General features: G+C 50.1%; 1 protein-coding gene across 1 annotated transcript; it reads right to left on the reverse strand.

Moving 5' to 3' along the window:
* Nucleotides 1-5,753: 5,753 nt before the first annotated feature.
* OTX2 (orthodenticle homeobox 2) lies at nucleotides 5,754-10,635 on the reverse strand. Its single transcript, XM_042940639.1, has 3 exons — nucleotides 10,392-10,635; nucleotides 9,251-9,402; nucleotides 5,754-7,336 (listed from the first exon to the last, which is right to left on the reverse strand). The coding sequence occupies exons 1-3, from the start codon at nucleotides 10,486-10,488 to the stop codon at nucleotides 6,716-6,718; spliced, it is 870 nt and encodes a 289-aa protein (XP_042796573.1). The 5' UTR covers nucleotides 10,489-10,635; the 3' UTR covers nucleotides 5,754-6,715.
* Nucleotides 10,636-11,363: the final 728 nt, after the last annotated feature.

Below are 11,363 nucleotides of genomic sequence, written 5' to 3' on the forward strand. Positions count from 1 at the left end.
AGTTTGCTGAATTGGGGTGCGGGTGGGGAGGGTGGAGGACGGGAACACGCGCCTGCACCACTTTTGCTGGAAACCCGGGACCCCGCTCCCTCCCTGGCGCCGCAGCCGCTGCAGGGGCGTCCACGGCGCCGTCGACTGCGAGCAGCCAGGCCTGTAGGCTTCCGCGCCGCCGGCAGGAGCGCCCCGCGAGTGTTCCAGACTCGGCGGGCCTTGTCGGGGCGGGAGGGCAGGGGCTTTAGGGACTCTGAGCCGGCGCTGAGAAGCGCGGGGGTCCCGCGGGGAAGCCCCGGACTTAGGGCAACGCAGACGTCCCGGGCGCGGGCCTCCATCGGCCTTAGCCGCCTTTCGGGCAAAGCTCCCTTAGAAGCGGGGAGGAGGGGCAGTGGCCCGCGACCCGCCCCTCTTTCGTCTGGAGGTGACCTTATGCCGACAGGCAAGTTTTCCCCCTCCCCTTTCCAGAACTCAACGCGTTTGTTAAATCCGGTTAAATGAAGAACACAGAAGTCTCCCGCTCTGTTGTCGGGAGAAACGCCTCTACTTAAGAGCATCGCAGCTAAAATGTGGTTTGGCTGTAAGCTGATAATCAAGTAGCTGTGGTCAGACACCCACTCCAGAACATCGCTATTCAGGGACCATGTTGTCACACACGACGTCCATTAGGCCCCAGTAATCCGCCATCAACGCATTTTAGAGCCATTTGAATGTTAAGGAGATTTTTATTAATGGCCCATGAGCCTAAAATGTGACTATTGATTCTTGGAACAGATTTTAACAACTAGGGGCCGGGATGAGTGATTTTCAGGTGGCAGTGTGGCCGCAGGCCTCTGGAGACTCCAGTGGGCAGATTGGGGGCAGGGCCTCAGGGAGAGTCTTCACCCAAAAGCTGACTCTAAGGGGCGCTTTCAGGCCTTTACCTGGGGAACCGAGGGTGGAGGGCAGCAGACCTGCAGGGTGCAGTCAAGTGCTGCTCCTGTGTTTCCCGGAGGCCGCATTTGCTGGGCTCGTCCTGGGCCGTTCAGAGGGGTAGAAATCAGCACGGGTATAGCTGCTAGAAACCGGCATCTTATTTTTAAAGACACCCTCGGCTGCAAGTGTCTCCTAGTAAGAAACATCTAATCCAAAGGCCCCCTTCCCACCTCCACAGTAGGCAAACCAAGGCGAGGACACCGGGAGAGGGTGGCAGAGGATTCTGATTCTTGGACAGCTTTTTTTTTTTTTTTTTTTTTTTTTTTTCTCCTTCTGGAGCTGAAACAAGTCAGTTCAAACTTTGGTCACTTACCATTATATATTTGCTGTGGGATTCTTTTTTGTTTTCTTTGTTTTGTTTTGTTTTTTTTCCACCCCCAAATACCATGTTTCCTTCCACTAAGAATGGAAGGTAAAGAGTTGGGGAGATTAAGGAATAAAAGTGACTCATGGACCTCATGCTGTTCGACTTTCCCTTTAGGAGAAAAACAAAATTCGGAGTCGACCCTCCCCCCAGTGATAGCCTGGCCTCTCTGGCACCTGCAGTTATCTTTGACCGAATGAGTTGGGCTTGGTAGGGCTCCTTTATTCGAATTTGCTTATTGTTTGTTTGCAGTCGACAGCAGGTTGATTTTTAAATATAAAACACACTGCTTGCAAGAGAGGAAGTCTGACAGATTCCCTTTAGAATTGGGGGGGGGGGGGATGCCTGCCTTGCTTCTGGGAGTTGCTGCATAGTAGAAGGTCTTGCAAACGCACGCCTGCTCACTTCTCTCAGCCGCTTCTGCAGACAGAAGCTTCCTCCAGCTGGCGGAATGGGTTCCGTGTCCTTCGAATTGCCTCCCTTGGAAAAACTGCCCTTTCCAAATAGTGCCTAAATTTTGTTTTAATCGGGTTAAAAACAAAAACCCACAAATGCTTTCAAGGCCTCATATTGCTATTAACAGGCAGTTTGGAAGAGATGCTCCAAGCAACTCTATACAATGTGTCTCAATACACCGGAGCACTATGGTTTCACATGTAATGTTAATTCTGTCCGAGACAAATCCCATAATCTGTGCAGTTTCAGAGCCTAATAGTGAAAGACATCGGGGTGGGTTTTGTTGGGGGTTTTGCTCTCTCCATCCCAGGGGCTCCCTGTCTTTACTATCGTGCTAACCCACGGGCGGAAATGGGGCGGCTGGGGGATCAGGTTTTATCCGGGCACGCTGCGCTTACTGGGTGCTACCCGTTGAGAGAAAAACAGAGGTGTGTTGAAGGCACTGGTCACAGATCTGGGCATACAGATACGCGACTGGGGCTTGGACCCTTTTGTGGTAGGAAAGGGAAAGAGCGGTCCTTCCTAAAGGTTTCCAAGGAAGGCAAGAAGCAGGCTGAGGTCATGGCTGAGTCCGACCCTGTATCATCCCGTTTGGGTTGTTTTCTACGACGTCCGCTTCAGTTGTGTGGGATGCGCCCGACGCCTGCCTGACTCCTTTGTTTTTCTCTTTTGCCTGATTAAAACATGTCTCTGTGTGCAGTAAACCACCACCTAACACTGGCACGCCTGGTTTTGGGTTACAGCTTTGTCCCGGTAACAACAGCGAGGTTTTCACCGGGTGTTAGATGCGGGTTCAAACTTGTGCTGTACGTGCCAGGTCTGGCTGCCCGACCACCCGCTTCTGGCTAAGTGCGGGCGGGCACAGTTCTGCGGCCGCTGCCCTGCAGGTGACCGGAATGGGCTTCCTGGCGCCTTCCAGGACGCCTAAGGCACCGCTTCCCCATTCCAGACCCGGCTTCCAGCCTTCGGGGCTGTTCAGTGCTGCGCCCAGGTCCAAAAAGGAAAAGACAGGGCACTCGGTTAAAAAAAGAAATGTAGAGGGGTAGGAGAAAAGGGATGAGGCTCCCCTCTGAAAGCCTCAGCCCAGAGCCCAGGACCCCGAGGGAGGCCGGAACACACAAGCACGACTTCCCCAGACCCGCCAGCCGGAGCACCTGGCTCTCCAGGGAGATCTCTGAGGGCCCAGAGCAGGCCCAGCTGGACTCCCTGTCGGCGCCACGGACGCCCCTCGGCGGGAGCCCCCGCTGTGGCGGCGGCGGCGGCGGCCTCCCCCTCGCTGCCGGGAGGAGACCCAGCGGTCTGCGGCGCTTCCTCCCGGGAGACGAGGAGAGCCAGAGGCCGTAGGCCCCGCCAGGCCCGCTTTCACCTCCCTGGCCCCCTCTCCTGGGCCCGGCCTCTCCTTGGGTCTCAGTTTTCGTTCCTTTTCCAGCGCAAGGTGCTCTCCTCCTGTCCGGACCACACACACACTCTCCTCCCTCCCTCCGCAACTCGGACCGGGCCGTGCTGTCAGCCAGGCGCCCCCCAAGCCCGAGGCTGACCCAAAGGCGACTTCAGGGCTCGAGGAGGCCGCGCTCTCCGTGCGCTGAAGGCGCGCAGGCCCCGCGGCGGCTCCTCAGCTCTGCCCGCGGCCCCAGCCCCCTGGGCTCGGGCGCGGCCGGATCCCGCGGGGCCTGAACACTTAGACGAGCGGGGTGGGCTGCGGCCTGGCGGAGGTCCTGGGTTCGGACCGAGCCGGAGGCAGGGCACAGGGAGGGAGGGGAACTGAAAGGACGAGAGACGGTCTCCTGTCGCCTCCGCCAGGCCCGCAGGGCTGTGAGTAGGGCCCAGAGGGCGGCATCGGCCCGGGGAACTGACTTGGGCCTCTGCCCCAACTGGGGCTCCCAGGGGCAGGGATGCGAGTCCTTTCCCCGGCCAACTCCGACGGGCCTCCAGCCCTGAAAGATCGCGGTGAGTTCGGCCTAGAACCCGGGCCGCGCTCCTGCGCCGCCCCTGTGCACACCTTGGGGCTCAGTTCCCGCAGTCCCGCCCAGGGCCTCCCGGGGCCCCACGCCTCCCGCCCAGGCTGTGCGGGGCTGGGGGCGAAGGGACGTTTAGAGGAAAGGTGAGACTAAGGAACCGGATGGGAGTTGAGGAAACTGACCATTATCTAAAACTCGGAGATTTCGGCAGCCGGAAATTAATTGACTTGCTTGCATTGCTCTTCTTATCTGGGAAGGCTAGAAACACTCCCAAGGTGAAATACAAACGGCCAAGAATCTTTGTGGGGAAGATAAAGGATTGGGGCAGCAGATTTTTGTGAAGCGGACCACCCCACCGACCTCTGCCCCCCGCCCCAGTTGCCAATATGCAGTTGAACTAGCTCCCTGACGCCTTTGGAGGGTGACGTCATTTCAGTACAAGTATCACCATGACTGGGCTTAATTTTGTTAAGCCCGGTCTTGAGTAGGAGGGGTGATCAGAACTCTCCGGACGTCTTTAAGCCAGCGCTTGCTCCCCGCCCCCCTTTCCCTCCCTTCGTTGCCTGCGGTCAGGGGGAATTCATTTCTACTTTGCCGTCAATCCAAAGGGATTTAACTCCGTGGTCTGTTAAACGAAGTTGTGCAAAGGTGATGGAAAAATTAGTTTCAGAAGATGCTCAACGCCTTTTTCTGACCTCCTCCGTGTTTATAGTATTGGGGGAGAAATCTAACCGCGTTATTTGCTGAGCAATTATTATTATGCCATTTTATAATTATACCATTATTATTTTTAATGAGAGGGGGTCTTTTCCTGATCCTTTGTGGGGCATCCTGAAAACTGGAAGCAGGGAGAGAAATTACTTTCGATCTGCTTTACTGTTGCTTGAGAAAAGCTGGGAGAGTTAGATCCAGAAGCTGGAAAATTATAAAGCAAAGATTCTCTCTTGGGCCTCAGTTTCACTTCGGTGTAAACTCTGTAGGGTAAATATTATCAATGGGTACTGGAAAATCTTGCCATGAAGTTTTGCCTCCGTTGCTTCTGGTTAACTATTGCATTTCCTTTAGCAGTAAAACAAAACCAATTTACTTATTAGGCAAGATTACGTAGGGTTCAAGAGAGCATGCACGGCCAGGGACAGAAAAATTAGCTAGAAAACAAAATGGTTGCAACTACTAAAGTCATTTAAAAAGTTAGTCAAGAGTCACTTAATTTGGGTCAAATTTAAGAACATAAAGAGTTTAAAATTAAATCCTGCTTTTACCTGAGGAGCACCATGACCATTGGCCCATTTGTCTTTTCTGGTGATTGGTTCACAAAATGCAAGTAGAACTCAGAAGGGACCTATTTTCTTTTCCTCAGCACTTTCTTTTAAACAAAACAAAAACAAAACTGACCAGGGTGCCTTATGTTCAACCACTGAAATTATAGGTTTTAAAACTTTTCTGGAACTCTTTTGTTCAGAAATCATTTCTGCCTGAACTGCTTTCAGATTCTGATTACATTCCCTCTCATGTTCACCTCAGATTTTTTTGGAAGTTAAAAAATAAAAAATCCCCTTAAATGAGAGAATAAAAACAAGGAATTCTTGTCATTCCCATTTTCTCCGAGGTACTACAGTTCTCCCTTTCTCGCTAAAAAAGAAATGAGCTATGTTAAAAGGTACCAATAAAGTGCCTAAGAAATCACTATGGTATGCGGCAAGGAGAGCAAGATCCTAATGATTGTTAGGCTCCCTATATTCTATTCCAGAGCAGTTCTGATGGAAGTCACACAAAGTTGACATGCCACAGTCACTCGTATCTAGTTCATCCATTGATAAAGCCAAAAATGCTTTTTAAATAGAGTTTATGGATTTCCTCTCTGACCTCAATAAAATATGTTTAGGGAAGGAGAGGCTGAATATGGGCTTCTCATCCATAAATAGTGGCATAAAATTAAACTGGACCCAATATTGTGCTAGAACCATTTTAATATAATTATACATATCTGCCAAATCCAGGAAGAAAAGGTTTATGCATATATAACTTTTCCAGTTAACATCTGCAAGCATAAACGACAATGATCTCAGTCTATAAATTCATCAGGGTCAGAGCAATTGACCAATGTCTCTTTACTGCTAGGCTTACCAACAGTAAATTACAGATGAATTAGTGTCCTTCTGTTTCTCTTCTCTCACTCTCCTTGTCCAGAGACATTTTGTTGTAAAGTTTCAGTGCAGCTCACCTCCAGCCAAAGGTAATCTTTTTAGATAAGTACTCAGTTGCTCTGAATTTGCTTATAATTATAACCTATTTAATCACAGAAGAACCCCTGCAGAGGTGGAGTTCAAGGTTGCATACAATAACAGGAGATCACAGTTTTGAAGTCTAGCACAGATTAAAAACCACAGATGTACCATTTATATAAGACACACACTGATTGTCTCTTAAACTACATATTGACTCCTTATGAACATTATTTTTTAAATAAAGTAGTGCATCTAGGACAATCAGTCGCACAATTCACACAGCCCTGAAAAGTTTTTCAGTGCCAACTACCAGTTGGTCATGAAACGTGAGTGAGCTTGAGACACTGTCCATTCCTAAGATTCAACCACGGATTGGCTAAAACATTGGAACACCTCTGCTTAAGAAGGCTATGTCCTTCCCTCCTTTCCCTCACAATTTAGTTTTATTTTTGGTGGTGTTTGGTTGCACATGGCTAGAATGCTTTTGATCACTTTGCAGATCAGGAAAACCAATGACCTAAAACTATGACAGGATCTTAAGTAGACTGGTCTGTCCATTTCAGGTTGCTGGTTGGTGGGCCCCTGTAAGGCCCTTCATTTTTCCTTCTATGCCTCTCGGATCATTGATCAGAAGATGAGTCTGAGCATCATCCCATCTAACTCTTTTAACCAATGCCTGGCTAAAACTGGAATGTCCAGCCCAGTATATTTAAAAATCACCCACAAAAAGGTTCTACGGATCTTCACAAAACCTGGAATTTCCACGAGGATGTCTGATCTTTATAATCCAAGCAGTCAGCATTGAAGTTAAGCTTCCAGGAGGCAGTTTGGTCCTTATAATCCAAACAATCAGTGGTTGAGTTAAAACCCAAGCTTGAAGCTCCATATCCCTGGGTGGAAAGAGAAGCTGGGGACTGATTGAGATGGCTGGTGACTGCATTGGTACCCATGGGGCTGAGTGTGGCCCCTGGTCCAGGAAGCTGGTGATGCATAGGGGTCAAATAAGATCCACAGTCCATGCCCCCAAAGTAGGAAGTTGAGCCAGCATATCCTTGACTATAACCTGAAGCCTGAGTATAGGTCATGGGATAGGACCTCTGCATGCAGGAAGAGGAGGTGGACAAGGGATCTGACAGTGGGGAGATGGAAGCTGGGCTCCAGATAGACACGGGAGCACTGCTGCTGGAAATGGCCGGGACTGAGGTGCTAGAGGGGGGAGTGAATTGGCCACTCGTTCCACTCTCTGAACTCACTTCCCGGGCTGGAGAGGTCTTCTTTTTGGCAGGTCTCACTTTGTTTTGACCTCCATTCTGTTGCTGCTGCTGCTGTTGGCGGCACTTAGCTCTTCGATTCTTAAACCATACCTTGAAAGGGAAAGAAATTTCTTTAACGTGGTTTCAAGGACAAGAGTGGCTTCCAGATTATAAATATGCTCTCCATGGACAGATGAGCTAAGCAGACAATCTCTCCTGCCACTGAAAACCCATTTTGTGGTGCTTTCATATATACCCCTGGAATTAAGAAAGTGGGGAGGCTGTCTTAAAGCCTGGACTCTCAGCCCAGAATCATAAATCATATGGCTAAAAATTCTCCCTCTCATTTTCCTATCTCGTATTTCACCTTAAATACACACATGCACATAGACCCAGCAGTATTGTGGAACACTCTTACAGTGGAATTCCATGTTTCTATGTCTTTTGGAGCAAAACACAAGCAAAGCGAGGGATAACAATTCTGTTGTTACTTAACAACAAGAACAGCCTAAATTCAAAGTTTACAGTCCATCTTCTGGGGGAATAACTTTTAATATGGAGGTGGTTCCATCACTCTATTTTTTTTTCCTTCTCTCCTAAAAAGGCTCACTTACAAAAGAGAACTCCAAGGAGAAGCGTTCCTGTTGAAGGAGGTCTGAAAGCCACTGTTTGCTGAAACTGTCTTTATGGTAAGTGGAATGTTTTGTACGTACTCAGCTTTGAGCTTAAGCACAGACTTCTCTGCTAGTCTCAGGTCTGATACTGGAGTCTTTACCTTCAGGGTGGTGCCACTCAGCACACAGATTCAGTGTCCTGGGCTATGTTCACTGGCTTGTCAATTTAAGGGTCTGCCTGCAACTGTGAAGACTGTCTTTACCAGCCCTGTTCATGTTCTGCAATGAAGGAACAGTATTTGCTGTGGGAGGGGGCCTATCAAAGAAATTACCACCCTTTGAGAGAAAACTACAGGCATTTTCTGAGCAACACGTCCTCCGTGGTTTTCTCGAATGAGCTCTACATATGGGTGTGTTAACTGTGCCACCAAAGCTGAGCATATCACCACCAACCACTCAGAGCCACTTACTTTCTTGCAGTGAAGACTTGAGTTCAAGCCCCCCAAGTGCTAAATTCCTCCGTCCTACTTTGTAAAGTCTCTTGTCTGATCTGCAGGTCACATTGATATGTCCTGGCTAAAGGGGAGTCCCAGGGGTGTGTGTGTGTGTGTGTGTGTGTGTGTGTGTGTGTGTGTGTGTTTAGGTGCTAAACATTATTTCCAGAGAACTCTATATGGGGCTTGTGTTTGAGGAAATTTGGAGTTTACTTTCCCTCTCCAGCTTAAGGTCAAGTTAAGGGGAGGGGGGGATGTCACTGAGGATGTTGCCTTGATATTTTATCTGCGAGATGGCTCAGAGCTAGCAAATTCTGTCTACACCCTAAGAAGTTAAAGAAAACACTATTACTGTGTAATTTCTTTGTTAAGAGCACCAGTGCTTCTGCGGCTTGGCTCTATCGCCAAACTGACATGTGACCTTGAGCAAGTCATTTACTCCATTTCTTCACCTGTAAAAATATTGGGGCTATACAGGAGCTAAGCTCCTTTCACCTCTAAAAGTAGATGAGAATGGGGTAGGATTTCCACACGGGGAAAGGGAAGTATTAAAATATTAAGTGACTGCCCTTGAAATCTGCCAAGACTAGGCCTCTGTTGGCTGGGGACCCGAAAGCTCTAGGACTGTGCTTTATCACTGCAGCAAAATCTCCAGTCTTCCCTTACAACCTAGGTCGGGAGACTCATGCAGAGACTCACCCCTAGGGTGGGGTGGGGGTGCAGAAAGGGGCAAGAGGAGTAATCAGGCCCAAGGAGCCTTAGAAGAAGAGTGTACTGGCCTCCAATGGAGGGCTGAATTTCCAGCCTTCCTTTCACACTTTCTAAGACCTGGGACTCTGCCGGGTCCTCAACATACACCGAGCTCAGGGGAGGAGTGGCACGGTCAGGAAGGACGGTTCTATCTACATCTGCCCTACCTGCACCCTGGACTCGGGCAAGTTGATTTTCAGCGCCACCTCCTCCCGCATGAAGATGTCTGGGTACCGGGTCTTAGCAAATAGAGCTTCCAGCACGTCTAGCTGCGCCCGTGTGAACGTCGTCCTCTCCCGGCGTTGCTTCCGGGGAGTGGCTGCGGGACAAGAAGCCCAGGGCCCTTTAGGGTGGGGGAGCAGTTTCTCAGTCATAGGGGTCTCTGCGGGCGCTCCGACTCCCCCGACCCCCACTCCCGGCACTTCCCTTGTCCTCCCAGCCCTTCAACCCAGAGCCTACCAGTGTTCTCCCCACCCCCTCCCCGGACCCGGAGCCGACACTCGGTCCCCAGACAAGCACTGTCCTTTCCAGGGGAGCCCCCACTTTTGACGTCGGAGATCGCTCCAGCCAGAGCGACCCTTCCATAGGTAACAAATGAAATAAAAGGAAGCCCAAAATCCTAAACTCCCACAGAAGCAACCCCTAAGCCACAACACAAACAAAAAATCCATTCCGTGAAGTCAAGGGATCCCCGAGGACCCGCAGTTCGGATTGATGGGGTGAAATCTCGATCCTGCTCGAGACTCTGGTTTTGAGGGCCTTTGTTCCTCCATCTTTAAAATGGGGGCATATTTCCTACTTCTACGAGGATTTTAAAAAACAGATCTGACCGGAAAGGAAAGCACCCATACCCAGGGTAAGTAACACCTTTAGGGCTTAGAGGCATGGGGCCTGGAGGTCACAGGGGAGGCCCCAGGATTGGCCCGGAGAATTTACGAGGAGAAACCCAGCTTCTCGAAGAGGGTCCTTCGAGGAACTGGGATTCGAGATACGGGCGGAGGCAGGAACCTTCCTCACCCGGCTCCGAAGTGTGTCCCCCAATCACTCCAATTAAGAATAAAGCGGTGTGGGTTTCCCCCAGTGTTGCAGGATCCACCTACTCCCTCCAGCCCCTATCCTCCCCTCCGGCTGGTAAACGCCCTGTGGCCCTGAGCTGCTTTTTCGAAGGAAAACCCAGTGGGGACCTCGCCTGGAGCTGGGGTGGGGGCAGCGCGACCGCCGGCCCCAGGGCTCCGGGGGAAAGGGCGTCACAATCCGAGGGGCGGGCCTGGAGAAAGGTGAGGCAGGAGTGCCGCGAGGCTCACTTACCCGGGTAGCCCACCGAGGGGTGCAGCAAGTCCATGCCCGAAGTGGTCAGACTCAGTCCATTGACTGCGTAAGGCGGTTGCTTAAGATAAGACATCATGCTAAGGTTGTTTGGAGGCGCAAAATCGGCCCAAATCGGGGGGACCCAGCCAGAAGGTCTCGCTTCGCTGGGGGTGGACAGATTCAGGGTCCTTAGTGTGTGGGTTGGGAGCGGTTGAACTATGGGCAAAGCAAACAAACAAACAGAGGTGCTGGTTTACTGCTTCGCAGGCGGCAGCTCTCCCACGTTCCACCACTAACTTAGAAAGAGCCTGGGCTGTGCAAGGTAGAGGCTTTTAAAGGACTTGCAACCCACCCCTCACCCCCGCCCCCAGCTGCTGTGGAACTAGAGGGGATGGAGAGAGACCAGATAAACCTGTCTTCCCCACCCCCACACTAAACTTAAAGAAAAAAAAAAAAAAAGTACCAGAAGAAAGCAATTACAATCTGCCTCCCCCCCCCCCCCCCCAAGAACAAAACCCCGCTCCTTCAAATGCACACATTGCATTCCTATCCCTACATTTGCATAGGACTCATTGGCTGGCACTAGCTAATTGTCTCAAACAAAACTTGATTGGGGCCATTTGCAGAGACAAAGAACTCTTTGGCTAAATAAATAATGCTGATAACAAAGCCCATTGGTGAGAAACAAAGAAACAATTCAAGAAATCTACCTCTCCCCAGACTGTTGCCTTTCCAAGGCAAATTTTAATTATCTTCGCTTTTTTACCACTTTTAACTGCTGTGAACCTAAAATGTCAGTGCATTTAACATCTAAAATACGAACTTACTAATCGACAAAGTTGAGAAAACTGCTCAACTGCTATGACTCCACATTTGAAGTCATTTCCAGTAATCATTTTCACCTAATTAGTAGTCTGGGTAATTAGATTTTGAGGTAAGTAACAGATTTATTAAGGTTTTGGAGGACCTTGA

Source organism: Panthera leo, chromosome B3, assembly GCF_018350215.1.
Source record: "Panthera leo isolate Ple1 chromosome B3, P.leo_Ple1_pat1.1, whole genome shotgun sequence".
NCBI lineage: Eukaryota > Metazoa > Chordata > Mammalia > Carnivora > Felidae > Panthera > Panthera leo.